A 21,057-nucleotide genomic window follows, 5' to 3' on the forward strand; every position below is an offset into this window, starting at 1 on the left:
AGTTTTGGAGAAAACCTTTGTTCTAATCTTATATTGTTATTTCTATGCAAAGAGGAATGTTGATCAACTTACTCATGGGCTTATATAAGAAGCTTACCCAACAGCATGTGTGCATCATGTTAATTAGATCACTAATTATACCACAAAAGAGGAGGTTTAGAACATGGAAACCACTCTAAATTCCATCCACAAAATATTTGTGTACACAGGCAACAATATTTTCCAAATATGTTACAAAGAAATCAGCTAGTTACACATTCCGGCAAAGTTTCTCACCCAAGAGATGAATATCAGAAAATTTTAATGCACAAGACACCATTACTTGGGAGATTTCTGTGATAATGGAATTGCTTCAGTAAGTCTTTGTTGCAGCCCAGGTAGATCTACATGTGTCATGCCACTGACCTGTGAGTGAAAATTTAGAGGTAAATGAACACTATATTCTTCTCACAAAAATAACATTAGAACACAAATAAAAAACCTAGTACCTGAGATTGGATAGTGTATATTAATCTTTGATTTACTTTCGTGGAAACGCAGCTAACAACAGCTAGCCCTTCCTCAAGCAGTATTTGGAGCACTCTTGAAAGAGGCAATCCTTGTTCCATGAAGCTACTGTTTACAGTAATCTCAACACCGTCCAAACATTGACGGACCATAACGAAGGTTGGTAGACACAAAGCTGAGGTTCCACTCTCAGGTTCAAGAGCTATCAAATCGGACAACTTCTTTAGCTCATCTCTCTTGGCACCCAGTTGCTTAATATTTTCCTGTAGGTGGTTGATGTAATTTACAGCCTCGTTCATGTGATCAGATATTGAACGCTTTCCCTAAATCACAATAGTTGTAACCCCAAAGTGATTATTTTCCAAACCCAATTACCCTAAATCCACATAAATAATAACAAAGTACTAAGAAACTACAAGCTGAAGAAGGAAAAGAAAGTGTACATAGTTTATTCACCTTAATGTATTCAAGAGGGAGAAGAGATCTCAGTGACCCATGTAGATTGTTCATCTCTTTCCTTCTATTCCGTTCCATGTCCCGATGCATCACCTTCCTATCATTGTCCTCATGAGTGATCTCACAGCTATCCAAAGCTGCTAATGATTTTTCCAGACGGCCTTTTCCTTTATCATTGTTATGAGTACTGTCATCCATTAAAGCATCAGGCAAGATCAGCTCTTGTGGGACTGTGTGATGTTGGTATGTTGTAGTGAAAATCTAGAACACCTTCTCATCATTTTGGTCTGAAGAAAACATTGTTGTTTTGTAAAGAAAATTGCTCTAAGCTCCCTAACCTTTAACGGCAGGGTGACAGTACTAGAGGCAAAAGAAAGAGATATGTCAGTTAGGGTATGAGATCTTCCATGGGCCTAATATTCTGAGATTCTCACATAGAGGCAAAATTGGCCTCATTGGCTACATAGAAAAATAACTTCACTATATAAAAAGTCACTTGTGGACACTGTTCCTTTGTACAAACGAGTCCGTCCACCAACTTTTTTTTTTTTTGGGTCAATGAAATGGACCAAATATTTAATGTTTGTGAATTGGCAAACAATAAATAGTTAAATACAGTTTGAAATTATGAAAGCTTCTGTAACTACTAAGACCAGAAAACTTTCAGTCTTTCAACAAAAAAAAAAACTTTCGGTCACCTACATTATATTTACACGTGCGGACACTGTAGTTATGGTGGCTAGCTTTCTGTGGGTCCTTTCAAAGACCATCATGGCCTTATGGCCTCACACGATCCTATGATCATACTGTTCGCCTAATTTGGATTGTATTTAATGCTTACCTAGTTTGCTAAGAATATAACGGTGGAGACTAGACGTGTCAAGACGGGACTCATCCCCATGTGTACATTATGCAAAGAAATAATGGATTCTGGATGCTCTTACTTTTACTTGAAAAAACTAGATGCTTTAATTTAGGCTAAGTCGATTATTTTGCAGAAAATTAAAAATTAAAAATTAAAAATTAAAAAAATTGTTGTAAAATAATTTTTAAATGTGTGAATAGTACTGTAGGATTCAGTTTTAAAATTTTTTTTTCTTAATAAAATCCTTGCAGGTCCCCTGAACAGTGCACGAGACCCACTCGAAAAGCATAATTTTGCTTCTCTTCTTGCACAGGACCCACAGTGCACGTGAAACGCTCTTCTCTAAAATAAGAAATAAAAAAAAGTGAAACACAGACGCATTTTAGCACTATCTAAACAAAGGCTTAGTATAAATAGTTTAACAGTTCAATCATAGTGATGTAACTCTTAAAACATGAGTTATAATAGTCATCTTAGCAATCTAAACACTAAAAACACCTATACAGGAATGATATTAGGGCCATTAGGTACATATGTTCAAACACATATTTTTAGTTTTTAGACAACATTACACACATTTTTTTACCCACACATATTTTTAAAAAATACAAACAACGTTACCAAACGACCCCTAAAATAACTCATTATTGATATAATATTTTGACTACTCTTTGCTACACTAGACTGCTAAAGATAGTAGCCCACCGTAGCAAAGAGTTATATACAAAAAAGACAATTTTAATCACATAAATCATATTCACGGTGTCAACCTCTCCCACATATTCAGTACTCCCTCACCTTTATGTAATAAAAATGAATATTTAAATAAAAAACTAAAAATTTTAGATACTTTGATGTTGAATGTATTGTAAAATGAGTTGTTATAATAGATAAAGTAGCTTTTTGAGTTACTAAAAGTTATAATTTTTAACAACTTTACTATGAGTACTCTAGGATTAATTATTAAATTACCAAATTTAATAAAGTAAATAACCAAATATAACACTTCGATTAAGGGTAGGTAAAACTCAAATTATCAGTCGCAGTTAGTGATTTTTTTTTGGGTAGGTAGATAGTAAAGGGGGAAAATAGAGTTCAAACGTCAGACAGCGAGCATTACACCCTGCAGCTCGTAAATGGTTCTTTAGTGAGAACCCTTAAATTTGTTGGTAAGATATGCCATTTGTAAAGTAAAGTCTTATAATTGACCATAGAAACAATTTTTTTAGTGGTTGTTACTACTTAAAAAGTCTCACCCAATATTATAACATCTCTCTCTCTCTCTCTCTCTCTCTCTCTCTCTCTCTCTATATATATATATATATATATATATATATATATATTTAGAACAACATATATGTATATATGTCAAACAAATCAAAATTAAGAACTTGCACACAAAATATTATCACAATGAATCCTACACTTGTTAAAAAAGATGGAAATTATATAAATTACAGCTTACAAGTTGACTAGAACGTTTAGATTAATTAAGCCATTGAGGCTAAGTGTGCTGGTTTAGTGTCATTGACTCATTGGCTGTACTCCCAAGTAGTTTGGGTAGTGGAGGTTCTAGGTTTAATTCCTACAATAGGAAGTGCTTGAGAAAAATTCTATGCACCCTGGCTCAATACCCACTTGTAAGTAGTACCCTTGTGGGGCTAGGTTAATATATAAGATTTATCGGTTCCACTACTTACAGGCTTGGACCCAACAAGTAAGATATTATTATGATAACGTTCAAGTAGAGAAGCTACTTAAGTTGCTCCCTCCATATTTTTATTTATTTTTAAAAAAAAAGAAAAAAAAAGACAGAGATTAGAGTGTTTGTGACTTAGTAGGAAACACATAAGATTCCATATTCTATCATTGTCGCGTATCACATGGAGCATTTCAACTTAATTTCATGGCTAGATTATTGAAAAAACTATAATAACTCCATTTCATTCTTATTACCATTACATTTTTTTTTCTTGAAAAAATAAATGCATAACAAATACATATGCTATGATCCACAAAAGTTCTCTTGGTTTTGATACCATTTGTCATATTTAAGAGAAATGTCAATTACATCTACATTTTGAATTTTTAAAATACTAGTTATAAATACTCTATAATCGCTTATATAGCACAGATCAACGTTGTATATGCCTGTGAAGAATGCTTACGAAGTTCAAATTCAGATACAAATCCACACAGGACATCACACAAACATGGTCTGAAGTTTACTCATATAACCTTTTATGGAGAACAGTGCAAGCATCCCTAACTCTCCGAATCATCACTAATGAAACTTATTCATTCAATTTGAGCACAAACGTGGCAACATTTCTATGTTATTTTTAGTTTATTAACCATCAATAATATGCCTAAATCCAATCCTACTTGATAAATAAGTAAAAAATTCGATTTGATGTGCAAGCATATAAAACAAAAACTACTTAAATTTTATGTGGTTTTAACATGGTTTGCAGTATTATAGCCATGGTATACAAACACTTCTGTATTATTATTATTTTTTTACGGTAAAAAAGATTAGCTCAAAATTGACCTTAGTCAACCAAGGGCAAACAACATTGGACTGATGCAAATTAGGCACCATTAGAAAGAGTATAGAAAAACCTTTGATTTAATGAGTTCAAGTATGAAACTTCAAACAAGTCACTTGAACTCATGAAAACATAAAATTGGAAACTTTGAATAAAACTATAGTTTGGGTTGCTATGTTAAAATTTTCATAATGATGAAGCTGAAGCACAGCAAGTCTAGTACCATTAAAAAATTGGTAATGTAAGCTTTCCAAAGGCACCACACTTGATCAAATTGATATTGGGAAGAACATAAACTAAGAGTACGAAAGTGGAAAGGTTCACTGGTAATCTTGGATTTGTGACACAAAATCAGCTTATGGTACAACTTTTGCCCGCAATTTTCAAAAATATTCCTTCTAGTGTTTAATAAATTGCAAAGTTATGTATTGGAAGGGTACCGAAAATTAATTTCATTGTGAATTTAACCATTAGTATGGAGATGAGAATTCAATATTTTATTTATTTTGTATTATGATAATTAAGAGAGTACAGGCACCATTATGGTAGTTGGTCAGAGATAGAAGAAAAATCTACTAGTAGCAGTAGACCAACAATATATCAAGGATATCTTCATAAACATGTATTTTATTCCTAGTACAATATCATTTGAACAAGAATGGATTAGTTGCTTCAAATGTTTGCCTGCCAAAATCAAGTATCAGAAAATACTGTTTATAATAATACATAAAGTGGTTGAACGAAATGTTGGAGATAAAGCACTCGGATCATGAATCCCGGAATGGTCTAAAAATCTGGGTGCATACCTCCCGAACCCTACCACAGGGGTTACCCTCTAGTTTTGGACATGTCCCTATGTACATAATGGCCCTATATATGCGTAACTCTTTCACTTAATTATTTATTATACCCAACCTTGTAAGAGTTTGGCCATTTGGGTGTCCACATTTGCTAAACCTAAAATAAGTTGCATTATTGAGGCCACGTGAGCCATTCATTTCTTTTTTTGTTTTGTTAATTCTATATGATTTTATTCCTTGGTGTTCACGATAATTAGGCAATTGTTTATGTGTATTATAATCATCAGATAATCCTGATGATTTTAGAATTCATGATTTTTTAATAGTGATAACAAACGGAAGAAGAGGTGCAAAAGACGAAGGGGTCAGAGGAGCATCTTTGTGATTAATATATATTTGAAATGCTAAGCAACTATGGAACTACAAGAACCAAGTTGATCTGACTAGATTATAAAAATCATTAATTAATATATAGAAAGAGATTATACTATGATATGTTCTCAATAAATAAATATTTTATTCATGGGCTTAAAAGTTTGTTGATATTGATAACAAACCAGGAGTTCAATGTATGTATGGAAAAGTTGATAACATGTGTATAATACATGGAAAGGTTTCATAATTTCTTCTTTCTTTTGTTTATTTATTTTTGTGTAAATATGAAATACGACTACGCTAGACACCGTATGCACCTAATTAAGCAAGCCCCATGAGCATAATTTGAAAAGTTTAGCTCCACCATCACATAACTAAAATATTCAGCCAGCTCCTACAACTCAAACTTCTTAATTCGATGCATAGACCACATTGTCGCCCTTTTAAAATATGTTGATGACATGATTATTATAGGTAATGATGAGTAGTATTCGAGAACTCAAGTGATTCCTTATTTAGCACTTTAAGATGAAGGATGTTGGCCTTTTTTAGATATTTCCTTGGTCTTGAGGTTCCCTCATCATTTGATGATGCATGACCATCTCAATCAAGCCAAATATACTTCTAAGTTCTAACTTTATCTCTTGAGTTGGCATCCCAAATAGCAAGCTAGTTGATATATGGGCCAATCGAGTACACTAGCTTACGAGATCACGACTACGAACATCTTCATGATACCATACTTTATAAGCAATAGTTAGGAGTCTCGTCTACCTCAAAGTCATTCGATTAGAAATCTCCTATGCTATGCATATCATCATTTAGTTTTGGCAACACCATTTATTCTTCAAAATCCTAAGTATCTAAAAGGCATCTTATTCCATGGTCTTCATTTCTCTTTCTAGTCACCTTGGACACTCTGTGAACATTTAAAAGAATTCTTTCACTTGGTACCTCGAGCGTAATATCGTGATACCTTAGACGTGATGTCATGGTTCCTAGGGGTACTAGGCCTTTAAAAACCTAGAATATTGATTCTCTGAACTATACGATATTTCTCCATGCTTATTATGCAATAGAGTTTTGTCATTTCCCTTTACATCTATAGGTCCTGCATAAGAACACACTATACAATATACATATCTTTAAATAATTGTTAGTTTCTTAGATTAAGATATACATTTTAATATATATACAGATATGTAAATGAATTTCAAGAGAATGATTCAGCCACAAGGATCCTGGCCTCAATTCTCACAGGCTTAGTTCTTTTGAACAAGACTTGTGGGATTTGGAACTCAAGTCCAAGTGGCTTTATTTGGGCATTGTTTTCCAAGATAGTTAGGTGAGAAGGATATTTGTGGAAGAGAGTGATATCTGATGTGTGCATGTTTTGACATATGTTTCTTTGGAGGCTAAGTGATATTTTGAATGATCTCAAGGATATGAGACAAATTCCTCCACCTTGGCTCTTTTATTTTGTTTCTTTATTTCTCTTCCTTGTTGGGCTATTAAACCTCTAAGAAAATATCTTTTGAAGCCCTGAACTATCCCTCTGAATCCCCATTTTTCTCCCCTTCCCCCCCCCCTCCCGCCTGCTATGCCTTAGTGTTCCTTTTATAGTGAACCTGGTCTGGTACCCCATGCGAGGACGTCCCTGGTCTACTGGGTAAAACCATGTCCTCTAGAACCTGAAAAGGTGCATTGGGCAGTTTAGCTTATTTAGACAGTTATAACTCAAAAGGGACATTTGGTTTTAGTTATAAATGAAAATTTTCTTCTTGGAAAGTCAAATAAGTGGATGGGCTGCTCAATGCAATGGATGACATCTTTGGTTGAAAGTGACAATTGAAAGGAAATTGTAGGGATGTGTCATACACATGGGGGAACTAAGTTTTTCCATTGGTTCATGCATTCCAAGCAAATATATGAATCAAGAGAAAGCTGCAGGATCCTCCTTTCACCAGAAATCACTCCCCTACCGACCAAACCACTTCTCCCTTACTATTCACTTGGGATCCCACAGGCTTGGACCATGGATTACAAAGAAAATACTTATTTTGTTGGATTTTTTAATGGCTTTTTTGTTGAAAATCTTTACATCTTGGTTTTCCCATGTGCTAGCCAAGGTCCTTTTCTCAAGGTTCAAAAGGACAAATCAAGGTCCTAAGGCCTTAATGCTCTTTTTGCTACATATCCTCTAGCCGAGATCCTTGCTGCATGTCCTCTGACTGAGATCCTCTTTTATTATTATTATTATTATTATTATTATTATTATTATTATTATTATTATTATTATTATTATTTCTTTCATTTTTTCTTCTTTTTGGGATTTTGGGCCTTCATGGTCCTTTTTTACTTTTCATGGAATGGGCTTTCTTGTGAAATTTTGGTCCTCAACAATAGTTATAACAATGGGAGAGGGAAGAAAAAGAGACTACAAAGATTTCTATCTAAGAATGAGTAGCTCTCTCTCTCTAATAAGGTGGGTGTGTTGTAAAAACCTCTTTTAAGGTTTTTCTCTCAATAACTCCTTTTTCAGCACCTTACATTTCGTGGGTATAAGGGTATTTATAGTAGGGTATGAGAGGAATGTGAAAAGTCATTTTTCTGCAAAATAATGCATTCTAGCGACTCGGCCTCGTAACTGGAATGAGTCGCGAGTTAACTGTCAGGCTAAACTATACTTTTTGTCTTGTAATGCTCCAGCTATCGTGACCCTTTAGCTTCTTGCATGCTTCACACGTGTGGCACTTTGGAGACTTGCTAGTCGCCAGACACCTCTTGAATACACATAACTTGAGTTTCTTCACACTCTCTCACACACAACCCTTACATTATTCCCACCTAAATATAGAGTTTCTACATGCTGAATTACAAGCAAATTTGGCATAGAATAAAGCCAATACATGGTTGATTAAATCCAACCTTACAGTCTCCCTATTTGGTTATTCCGTGACAAAACACCCTAAAACAGTCTCTAGGCTTAAACATGAGTTTGGAAACAATGGCAAAACTCATTCACACCTAAATATAGAAACTGTGATACACTTGGAACATATATACCTGTAACTTAAAAAACTTGCACAAAACACATTAGACCGTCAAGGTAAAGCAAGTAATAAAAGAACAAGTATATTGTAACAAGTAAATTGCAATCGAGTAAACATGATGTAAAACATATGAGCAACTTGACCATTCACCAAAACAGTCATAAAGAAATTACTACAATGATCACATGGAAAAGCAAATGATCATTCGAACATACAATCAATAAACCACAATAGCATAAGATGTATGCATGTCCAACACAAACATGATGCAATGAGAACAACAAAGCAAATATACTAAACATAACTCAAAGCACCATAAAATAAACAAGAAAACAAACATAAAGAAAAAAAAAACAAAACAAAGTTTTCTTATTAACATAATGTCTTCTCCCCTTTGATATATGCATCTCCCCAATGGAATAACTCTCCCCCTACAAATGTGCACAAGAAATAGAATTTCTCCTCCTAAGAATGTGCATGAGAGTCATATAGAAATGACAAAACTCTCCGGTATACTGCTCTAGAATATACTCTCCCCCTTTTTTACACGAATAGACAAAGGGTCAAGGAGGAAAGAGGACAAGAGATAAATGTATGAACAAGAATAATGATGCATGAGGGGTACAACATGAATGAGAAAATGAAGTTCAAACAAAAGACAAAATAAAATGCTACAAAGTATAAGGTAAACATGACATGCTAGAATGAAGACACAGGATATAGACCAATGCATGACAATGGTAGCAAAGGTGTGTGCAAAAGGTGGCTATATGCAATGCATGACCAAAGCATGGAAAGCATGGAAAATGCACATGTGAGGCAAAGTGTGTTAAATATACAACCAATGAACCAAACATGTTCCTAATGAGGAAACATGAGAAACCCCAAAGTTTGGTACTCATCGAAGCCCAAACAAGTGATAAAATGCCTAAGAGGCATTTTATCAAACACCTAGCGTGCACATTATAAGCAATAATGTAAAACAATGCATAAACATCATATAATCCACCCTTAATACTTGTTCTTTTTGCCACAAGGAGCCAACATCCAAATCAACTCATCAAAAGAAACCCATCCCATACAAAAATTTGACAAAAATTAAGTTTTCTCAACCCGTATGATGCAAATCCCAACACAAAAACTCTCCAAAACATAATCTAAGGATCAAAATCAATGAAAAGAGTTTAGAAATATCTTAGAGATGTTAATGGAATGAAAAACCACTCAAATTGATTGGGTTTTGTTGTAAAAATATTGAAAGAGGGGTTTTAGAGAGGATGGGGGAGGTTTAAAACAAGTTTCCCATGAAAAGCTCTTTAAAAAGCTATTTCTAGACGTCTCACAACTGGTGAGTCGCAAGATGAGTCACAAAGATTTTTGCGACTCGCGAGTGAGTTGCGAAAACTTCTGGATGAACTCGTAACTTGAGTTTCGCAATTGGGCAAGTCGCCTAAACAAGTAACCAAAACTCGCTACTCGCAAGAATAGCCAGAATGAGTAGCCAAAAATTCTATCACCTGATTTTCAATACAAAACTTGCTTAAAACAATGAAAAAAAAAGTAAGCATTAAACATAAACACCAAGAGTGATAAAAATCACTTCCAAATACATATAAAATTATCAAAAATCTTTTTGGTTTGATCCATATATAGTTGAGCACACGCACATCACATTTAAACGAGTACAATCGAACAAATGAATAAGGAATTCATTGAACATTAGGCATTTGTGTTGTGTGTGTGTATTAGATGTGGAATAGTCCTTAGTCTAGAGTGAAGCTTCAATGATCAATTCAATCAAGTCATACACAAATAGTACTAAGTCAAGTGGTCTATCTCAATTATAGAAATGAACATATACAACCTCCCACAAGAAAATGATTACATATCTTTGAAACTTTTCATATGGCTTCATACAATTCATAACATTTGATCATTTTTTATCTTTACATCTCTTTTTAAGATCAATGCTTGGAATTTTTGATATTTCAATATTATGAACAACCCTTTGACTTTTTGGGCATCATACATTTTAATATAAGTCGTTTTCCCTTTTTCCTAATCAAATATTAGTATGTGTGACGGCTTTTACAACTCATTATCTCTTTTCGAGATTTGACATTTGTTGAACTATAAGCAAAAACATAAAAGAGTGGGAAGATATATAGACATAAGTTTACGCATGTATCAAAACCAACAAGACTATTGACTAATCATTCATGACAAGCTTGAAGATCGATTTACAACAATCACACATGGATGTCAAGATTTTTCCTACAATGCACTAAGCCATTTGTACGAATGTACTAGGCCAAACACACATGTAATATGTGCTCAAACATATATGATCAAACGTTTTGAATTTTTCACTTTTTATGTGATTTTGGATTTTTTACTCAAACAAAACTAAAACATAAAAGTATGATCAAAACAAAAATAATGCATATAAAGAAATGCAAGATGCAAAAAATGCATGAAGGGTCCTACAAAGATCGAAAAAATTAGATCAAGGACCAAAGAGCAAAAGCTCAACCATAAGAACCCTTCTTCATCCAAACGAAACAATTGTTTAGAACGAGTGTCTCATGAGAAGCGAGACAAGGATTGGAAGAGTGAGAACCGGAGATGCACATCAACAAAGAGGTAAGAACGTTAAAAACTTTCTTCAACAACTTACCATTTTTCCCTAAAACCGGTTTTATTTTCATAGTACAACTTCCAAGAAGCTCAAGTTTCTCTTTTCTTTTGATTCTTTTAAGAGCATGAAACTTAGAGCAATGAGGTCTAAGATGAGCAAAGGCACCACAATAGTGACAAACAATGTGTTTAGATCCACTAGGCTTTTTGGAAAGGGATCTAGTAACATAGTTTTGCTCTTTCTTCAACTTACAACATTGAGATTTTATGTGACCAATCACACCACAATAGTGGCAAATTGGAACAAACTTAGATCCATCCAAAACTTTAGGTTAAAACCTAAATAGAGGCTTTGGCTTAAGAGCCTTTTTCTCCACCTTTTAATTTCTTTTATATGGAGGAATGTATACCGAGTTGTCCTTTAAGGTAAACACACAATAGACACAAAATCAGGTACCACAACATAATTGCAACATTTTCATCCTTTTTAGCAATAGATTCAGCAATCAAACACTTGGCATGCATCTTAAGAGATTTATTTTCACATTTTAGCTCATCAACAAGTTTGTTAGACAAAACAAGTTTAGCATCCAAGTCCATATTCAAATGTTCAAACTCTTTCAGCTTTTCAAGAGAATTTTCAGCAAGTTTCTTATATTTCTCAACCAATTTGTTGGATTCATTGAGCTTAACAATCAAATCATCATTTTCAAAAAATAACTTGCTCAAATTCTTATGAAACTTGTTAGCATTTTTCTTCAAGAATTAGATGTTAGGAATATCAACAACACCCAAAGATTCATGTAACATAGCATCACAATCATAAGGATTATCACTCATAGAGGCATTTTCACAAACACGTGGCATGTTACATTTATCAACATCCAAAACATGCATAGAAGCATACAAAGTACTATCCATGGCAATAAACACAAGGGGTCAAGGATCACAAGATCACACTTAGGTAATGAAACCAATACAAGTGTATTCTTTCTAATACCAATTGAAAGTTCAATTAGTGTGTAAAACACTAATGAATGTTTAGACCCCTAATTACAAAATAACCAATATAAGCTTATATTCAAACAATATATGTGCGAAAAATGAAATATAAACAATACCCAATTTGGCAAACTAGGAATGGCAACAGGTCGGGTTCGGACCGGGTTTTTGCATATCCAGACCCGACCTGCGGGCCAAGACCCGTAACTCGGACCCGGCCCGATTATTAATCGGATTTTTTCTCGGGACGCAAACCTGCCCCGCCAGGCCCCATTTATCTTCTTGGACCCAAATCTAGCCTAACCAAAAAAAAATTTTGAAGCCCATTAAGATTTTTTTTGCCTAGATTCAAGCCCGTTCGAGGGAGTTGGGACAATCAGTAACAAGACAAAGTATAGCATAATTCATTCCTCTTCTATTTTGTATTTTCTATGCATAACAATTTTACTCTCGATTTTATTTTAAAGTTCCAACTTTTCTTCATCAAAACTCATATGAATGATTGAGGTTTAATAGGTGAAAAACTGGTAAATACACAAACATGAGGTGCTACAGATAGGCATTTCCAATTTGTGGTATCCAAAACTAATTGATAACAACTGGGAAACACACACAGATATTGACCCATATAAACCTAATATATAATAATTTAGACATATCATTCCATTGGTTCAATAAATAAAAAATCTCCATAGCCTAACATCCACTATTGAACATCTCAACATTTTAATTTGACAAAATAACATCGATCTATTTGGCCAAAACAAACAATACCCACAAGCAATTGGAAGAAGAAAACCCAAACAATGGCTGCGTGCTTGAGAGTGAGGCCGAGGCGTGGCTTGAAAGTGAGTGAGTGAGGCCGAAGCGTGGCTTGAGAGTGAGTGAGTGAGGCGTGGTTGCGTGCTCTTGTGCATGGCTGAGTGCGTAGCTCCGTGTTCTTGTGCGTTAGGCTGAGGTGTGACAGAGATATTGAGGGTTAGGGTGAGGGCAGAGGGCGTGAGTGACAGAGAGAAGTGAACTAAAATGGGAAAGAGATGAGAGGCGGCTGGGTATTGGGAATGAGAAGTGAACTGGGTATTGGGTTAGGGTTTACAATGATATGATATGATATGATATATATAGGGTTAGGGTTTACAATGATATGATATGATATGATATGATATGATATATATATATATATATATATATATATATATATATATATATATCTATATATATATAAGGGGTGTTTTAGTAATCTCACATAACTGGGTAATATTCGAGTCGAGTTTCAGATTTTTTTTTTATAAAACCCGGACCTGCTTCGGGTTTTTAAAAAAAAACCCATACCCGACCCTATTCTTTATCGGGCGAGTAAAATCTGGCTCATTCGGGTTTAGCCGGGCCGGGTGTCTGCGGGTCGGATCTAAATTGCCAACCCTATGGCAAACTACTTTAACACATAATTAATCTCAAACACGGCAGCAATTAATGGTTAAAGAGTAAAGGAAGAGAGATGCAAACACAAGGATAACACCAGTACGTGTTATCAAAGAGGAAACCGAAGAACTCGGTGAAAAACCTCTCCGCCACCCTCCAAGCGATAAAATGATCCACTAGAGAATAAAGTTGGGATACATGAATAGCAGTAGACCCTCCAAGTCTAATCTACTCGATGCACCTAAGCCCTCCAAGCTTCTTACTCCAACAAGGTTAAGCCCAACATTTTCTTCTCTAGCTTACTGAATCCTACAATAAGCCCATATTGCATCCGCCATTCTTGGCATCTTCCAATACTTCCCAAATCTCCAAAAACACTCTCAATAATTTGAATGGGTGTGGGTAATGTTTGGGTACAAATCTCCTCTCAATGGTTATAGCAATGGAAGAGGGAAGGAGAAGAGATTGCAAAGATTTCTATCTAAAAATGAGTAGCTCTCTCTCTAATAAAGTGGGTGTGTTGTAGAAATCTCTCTTAAGGTTTTTCTCTCAATGGCTCCTTTTTCAGTACCTTATATTTCGTGGGTATAAGGGTATTTTTAGTAGGGTATGAAAGGAATGTGAAAGTCATTTTTCTGCAAAACAGGACATTCTAGCGACTCGACCTCGTGATTGAAACGAGTCGCGAGTTAACTACCAGGTCAAACTGTACTTTTTGTCTTGTAGTGCTCCATCTGTCATGACCCTTCAGCTTCCTGCATGCTTCACACGTGTGGCACTTTGGCGACTCGCCAGTCACTAGACTCCTCTTGAATGCACACAACTTGAGTTTCTTCACACTCTCTCACACACGACTCTTACATTATTCCCACCTAAATACAGGGTTTCTACATGCTGAATTACAAACAAATTTGGCACGGAATAAAGTCAACACATGGTTGATTAAATTCAATCTTACAACATATTTTTTCTTAATACAATGAACATATTAATTATTTTTGTTAATTGAATTTTAATCATTACTGTTTAAAATATTTTTATCTATTAATTTAGGACAATTATATGTTTACATTGTACTGAATCGGTGTAAGATTTACATTATAGACAATTATAATCAATGTAAGATTTACATTGTAGATAATTATATTGTACACCTTTGCAAAAAAAGTATACAATACTCTACACATTTGTTTAGAAACGATGTAAATCTTACATTAATAGCAAAATATAAACTATAAATTTTTCATTAGTTTATTTCAAATTTGTTAAGATCTAAATAGGTTTTTCTATGATTTAAGATACAAAAAAATTACCTTTGTTGTTGGGCTTATTATTTTCCCCAGATTTTAGATAAAATTGGTTTGTTGTCGGGTTTTTTGTGTGTTTTAAAAGACCAAAATGTTGTTAAGAGGATCTTATTTAAGCTTATTTCAAGTAGATTTAAAAAATATAAAGATCAATGTTCAAAAATTTATTTTATAAAGGTCAAATAATATATATATATATATATATATATATATATATATATATATATATATATATATATATTAAAAAATGAACCCTGAACTAAACATGGCGCCACCTATGTTGAACGTTCCATTGCAATGCCTATTTGTTGTGATAATGAGTGTTATTCAAACCGCTAACAATCACGTTTTTTTTTTTTTAATTTATTTATGAATATTTCAAATGTATTTTAGATTAGTTGACACTTCGTTTGTCATTACTTGCTACAGGGTACTTACGATTATACTTTTTTTCCCTAAAGATTAGTTAGCTTGAATTTTCACCAAATTGCTAATGTGATCTTGGTCTCAAAACTCAACTTGGTCTTCTGAAACCCAAGGTTAAGGGACTGTTAGAAAAGAATAAGCCTGGTAGACCTAAGAACCTAGGCCAAGACGTAAATGTGTGCTGTGGTTTTGTGTATCAGTCAGTGTGGCCGATACCGTACCGGTACCGGCCGTACCGGCCGGTACATACCGTACCGGCCAGTGCACCGGTACCGGTACACTTCTATATTGTATCGAAAAAAATACCGGCCGTGTACCGGCTAATTTCGGGCAATACCGGCCGGTACCGGGCGTACCAGCTGGTACTGAAAAAAACTTTTTTTTTTTTTTTAATTTTTTAGTTTTGTAATTTTTGAATTTTTGTAAAGACATAATGGTAACTTATTTATATTAACTTCTTAGTATTATTTGTTTTCTTAGTATGCAATAAACAACTAAGTTTTCTATTTTTTATATTGTGTTTTTTTTTTCTTTTATTTGATACTAAAGTCTAAAACTATGAATAATTTGTTCTGAATTGAGGTAATGTTTTATAATAAACTTTTATATTTACTATAATATAAGTGAAATATTATATGTTTATAAATATGGTTCTAGAGATTTTGGTGTGTGTGTGTGTATATATATATATATATATATATATATATATAAAATAGCGGTAAACCCGAAACGGTACACCGGTATTAACCGGTATCCGAAATATATCGTACCGGTGGCCAAACCGGTACAGCCTCCGGTACGATATTGACTTCCTTGATATCAGTACATTGTACTACAAGGTATTGCTATTATGTATTTTGAGTAATGTTTATTATAAATAAACTGTTTGACATAGTTTAATTTACGCACTGCTAATTTGGAGTGAATAAATATTATAATATAGTCTACGTGCAACAAATTTAATCGATGTATTTTTATACACATGTACTTTTGTGCTTTTGTATTATTTAATGCACCTACATAACACAGTCGTTGAATAGTTACACACAGTCCAATGTACATATTTTAATCCTCGAGTCTTTTCATATATAACTTTGTCAACTAGGCAACAGTAATCTGATGTCCCTTCTTGGTCGACTTTCATTTCAAGGACAACATAATAGTATTTGATCTGGCATCAGTCACTCCAATTTCTCTATAGGGAACTCTAATCATGAAGCTACTCAAGGAACGCCAAAATGCGACTTGCTAGTAAAAGTATAAGACCTATCTTTTTCACGAGGTAGCTTCATTTTTGAATTAGTTATTGGCATATTTTCTTTTTCTTATGGGTCTTGTTATGTACAGAAGCACTGGAAATTCCAACTGAAGAACCATGGAACACCTTTGGTCTCCTGGAAGCATGATACCAAGCAAGTAAAAGGAGCAGCTAATTTGTACAAATTCCCAAATTTGAAAACTGTTAGGTAGATAAGCATCTAAATTTTCAAATGGTTCTGAATTTGATTTTAGAAATTATTGGAAAGAAGAGAGGTTAGACAAACCAAACAATTTTATATTTTTGGGTACTTACTAGAGGTGGAAAGTGAAAGTGTAAAGAAAACTAGCGTATGTTTGGATTGCATTAAAAACAGGGGACGTGTGTCTGTGTTTTTTTGTGTGGGTCCTGTGCATTGTTCACAGGACCCATAAGTACGGAATTCAGCAAATTTCACTTTAAATTTTGGGTACTATTCACAACGGGTCCACATTCTCTTTTTCATCAAGGTAGAGATAAGAATGAGTTGTCTTTTGTTTATGTTTTTATGTTTTATATTTATAAAGTATCATAAATAATTCCTTCAATTTTATATGTAATACTCTCTCTCTCTCTCTCTCTCTCTTTATATATATATATATATATATATAGAAACACACAAACCAATGCTATAACCGAGGAAACATAAATTTGGAGGTGTTTTATTATTATTTTTTTTTATACAAGATAAAATTCTACTCTAACCTAATTTAAGTGTATATGTATGTGAAGCTCCCTCCTGAAGACTTGAACCCCGGCCCTCGCCTCCCACACTCCACAAACATATATACTTGTGAAGTGACCATCGCATCAAGGGTATGCGGTGGTAATTTAGAGGTGTTTTAGACTTTTAGTTTGTTTCAATTCTTAAAATAAAGTTGCGGAGTTTTTGCGGATATAAAAAAAATAAAAAAATAAAAAATAAAAAAAATAAAAAGAATTTGATAGGAGAAGTATCTACCACTAGACCACTGGTGCTTGTTGTTTTAGATAGAATAGATATGTCTAAATGTAGACTTCTTCTTCTTTTTTTCATAAATGTCCTAATGTCTTTTTTTTTTGTTAATGGGAATATATTTCTTTATATAATGGGACGTCAGATAAAGTTATGAATATATTTCTTTATATAATGATACGTTAGATAAAGTTATTTTGAGTTCTCTCAAAAAAAAAATTTATTTTGAGTTTTTATGCCCCATGACGCCATGCACTATTCAATCTAAAACCCAATTGTTTAATAGATTCTAAGGATACAAAATATCCTTATTTTAAACATTTAATAAATAAGATAGTTCTTAATATTTGACAAGCATTGTGGATTAATAAAAATAATCTAATCTAATGGGGACTAAAAGAAATGTTTTTTTTTTATAGGAGTAAAAGAAAAAGAAATGTTTGATCTATCAAAAGCTATTAAAGTTCTGCAGTAACACCATATACATTTGTATCATGTATATCTTGAATTTAGCTATATACACACACTAGAGAAAGAGTGAGGATTCAAAACAAGGCTTTTTTTTTCTTTTTTAATGCTATTATTTAGGAGAGGTAGGGTCAACCCACCTAGAGAACCGGGCAATGCCAGAAATTTACAAGACTCTTCTCAAATCCTCAACACCCCTAGATTTGAAACATAGTTGATATAGTTCATTCAGTGGAGAATTCCACTTTTGGAACCAATTCACACCGTATCTTTCCTCTTTGCACCGCTTGTATTCCCATCATTTCCATGAAACTCAAAAGCCAAACCTAATTTTAAGGGTTTAATTTATGCTCTCTACAAGATTTGGCATAACAGAAATTATACATTCAAATGTGAATCAAATTTTCTGAAAATTAAGGAGTCGTTTGGTATGGCTATTTGAGCAGCACTTTTTATTTTTTAAACAATATTACGCATATTTTTACGCACTTTTTTGCATACACATATTTTCAAAAAATACAAACGTTACTAAAATAACGTTACCAAACAACCCTATAACATGTCAAACACTATTAACTTCATTTTGTTTAGCCAAAAAACAAAAGGTAGAATGGGAATATAAGGCTAAATTAACTTCTGAGATGAAGTAAAGCACCTGATTTCATTAACGTGCCACGCCAAGCAGTCTCCTCTAGACAAAGAAATTTTTTGATGTCCATCATCTCAAGTATTATATCTTGTAACTGACAGTAACCCTTTGGCTAAAACTTAAAAGGCAGTTTTGTACTACTTTTTGAAGAAAGAAAATCTCTTATTTTCATTCAAAAGCGATGGGAATCAAAATATGCTAAACAAGTTGTAGTCTGCATAGTTGGAATTAAAGCCTAGCTTCAATCTATTTTAATGACAAACAACTATGTTAAACCTAATTGATGGATAGAACTTACATATGAATTCCAACAGAAACAGCTAGCAAGCTTTAATGGTGATGGTGGGACAAGAAAAGGAGAATAAGGAACGAAATTTTATATATCTACGTACCTAGCTAGCTAATAAGTCCTGATCAGTAAGTACTTTAATTGAAAGGGTAAAGGACCAAAGCCTCACATTCAGGAAGTTCATAGGGCTTTATGCAGAAGACATGTTTGATACTGATGATTTTACAAGTACTGTCTTCAATGCCACGTTACACAGAGTAAAGTATTTCCAAACAAGAGCTACTTTTGGTGCCTTAACAGCCGGGAAACTGGATACCTCGAGCAGCCAACTTTCAAAATATCTTTTATGCATATAGAATATGCAGGCTTCAGCAATTTCAATGGAAAATGGAATCTTGAAGTCGGAAACCATTGATACTGAACGTATGTTTATGGTCATATACGAACTGCATTATGAATATGATAGCATAATATGCATGATATATTATAAATTTTTGTTGGAAATAAATGAGAGATAAGACCTGAATTTTCCTTAAAAACTATATAATTTAATTTACCAAAAGAGGTGGCGGAGATGAACGTGTACCAAGTCAATGTCTTGAGACAAATTGTGCCGTTTACGGTATATCCGATATAGTAAGACAAATAGTTTCTGCACGTTGTCCCTAGGATATAACAGCCCAACTACCTTTGCTGACTATCTTTGCGAGCCTACACTACTTGTAGGATATAAGCTCTCTATAGTACTTTTTTTCCTAGAAAATTTTGTAAAAGATAAATTTTTTTTTTTTTTTTTTTTTTGTGAGTAGTAAGAAGCAAAAAATGGTAAGTGTTTAGGAAAAAAAATTGTTTTGAAAAGTTTGCAACTTTGTAATTTAAAGATAAAAATGTGTATATAAAACTTTTATTTCTTTCCATATATATATAACCAGACATTTTGTTTGTCCTTAGCCAAAAAATAAAAATATTTGCTATCTTTAAAACTTTAAATGGTCATAAAAATATTGGAATCAATGTCTGATTCAATAGCTTTCTCTTTTTATATATATATATATATATATATATATATATAAACCGGTCAAAACTTTTATTTTTTCAAAGTTTGTAGGTTGAGGTAAATTGACAGATAAAACAAGTTTGTCTTTTAGTGTCAAGATGCCATTAAAATACAAAATAGCAGCCAATATGTGACTGTCCTTTAAATACCAAGTAATAATTTCCTTTGAAATTTTGACTATTACAATTGTAAGTGTACAATTGCGCCTGAACCCAAAAACAAATGTGAGCTCAGGCCTAACGAGCCTTAAACAATAAAATTTATAGAGTGTGGGCTCGAAATCTAGTTTAGTAGTGTTGCAAACTTGATAAACAGACTAGAGAGTTATAGCATTTGCAAACAATACACAAATATGACAAAGAAACCTCCTCGAACGTAAGCCGAGGATGATTTATGTATTATCTTTCTTTTTCTTTCAAAGGTTACAATTCTTAGTCCTCCCTCCCTTTTTTCCTGCCCCCTTTTTCTTTACTCTCCTCTCTCCTTTGATCCTTCTTTTTTTCTTTTTCACCACCTTCCTCAAGTCCTTAAATAACAACAGAAAGGTGGAATTCTATTGTTCAGGGTCACTTCCCCATTAATACGGCCAGGGGGTAGGTGCAAGATTTTTAATGTGGAGGTAGCAGCCTTTTTTGAGATATTTCTCTCACACCGTTGCGTTTAGAGGGTACTTGGATCCCCCTTTTAACCAACAGTTTTTCCAGAACTCTGCCTTGATCTTTTTGGCGAATCCCAGGGTCATCACGGGTCTGTCCGAGGGGAGATTCGTCCTCGGGCGAATCCTTGGACCTTCGCCCTGTGGGCCGACTTGCATTCTTAAAGGCCTTTAGTCCAAAACGGGCTGACACCTATCAATAAAGCTTAAGGCCCAAAATACTTGCTCAGGTCCTTTTATTCCCCACAACAATAGTTACAATCAAGAATGGAATGTACTATATAATGC

General features: G+C 33.8%; 1 protein-coding gene across 1 annotated transcript; it reads right to left on the reverse strand.

Annotated features, from left to right (window-relative positions):
• Positions 1-160: 160 nt before the first annotated feature.
• On the reverse strand, positions 161-1,417 carry LOC142613852 (transcription factor bHLH36-like). Its single transcript, XM_075786364.1, has 3 exons — positions 964-1,417; positions 489-830; positions 161-405 (listed from the first exon to the last, which is right to left on the reverse strand). Exons 1-3 carry the CDS (start codon positions 1,159-1,161, stop codon positions 319-321), a joined length of 627 nt encoding a protein of 208 aa, XP_075642479.1. The 5' UTR covers positions 1,162-1,417; the 3' UTR covers positions 161-318.
• Between the last annotated feature and the right edge of the window lie 19,640 nt (positions 1,418-21,057).

The sequence above is a fragment of the Castanea sativa genome, chromosome 10 (assembly GCF_040712315.1).
Source record: "Castanea sativa cultivar Marrone di Chiusa Pesio chromosome 10, ASM4071231v1".
Classification (NCBI taxonomy): Eukaryota; Viridiplantae; Streptophyta; class Magnoliopsida; order Fagales; family Fagaceae; genus Castanea; species Castanea sativa.

Bases quoted from the DNA above. Each gene is read 5' to 3' on its own strand.
- LOC142613852 (XM_075786364.1), bottom strand. From the start codon at position 1,161: ATGGATGACAGTACTCATAACAATGATAAAGGAAAAGGCCGTCTGGAA. The intron at 831-963 runs GTGAATAAACTA...ATTGTGATTTAG, and splicing joins TCCCTCTTGAATACATTAAG to GGAAAGCGTTCAATATCTGA. The intron at 406-488 runs GTACTAGGTTTT...TTTCACTCACAG, and splicing joins TATACACTATCCAATCTCAG to GTCAGTGGCATGACACATGT.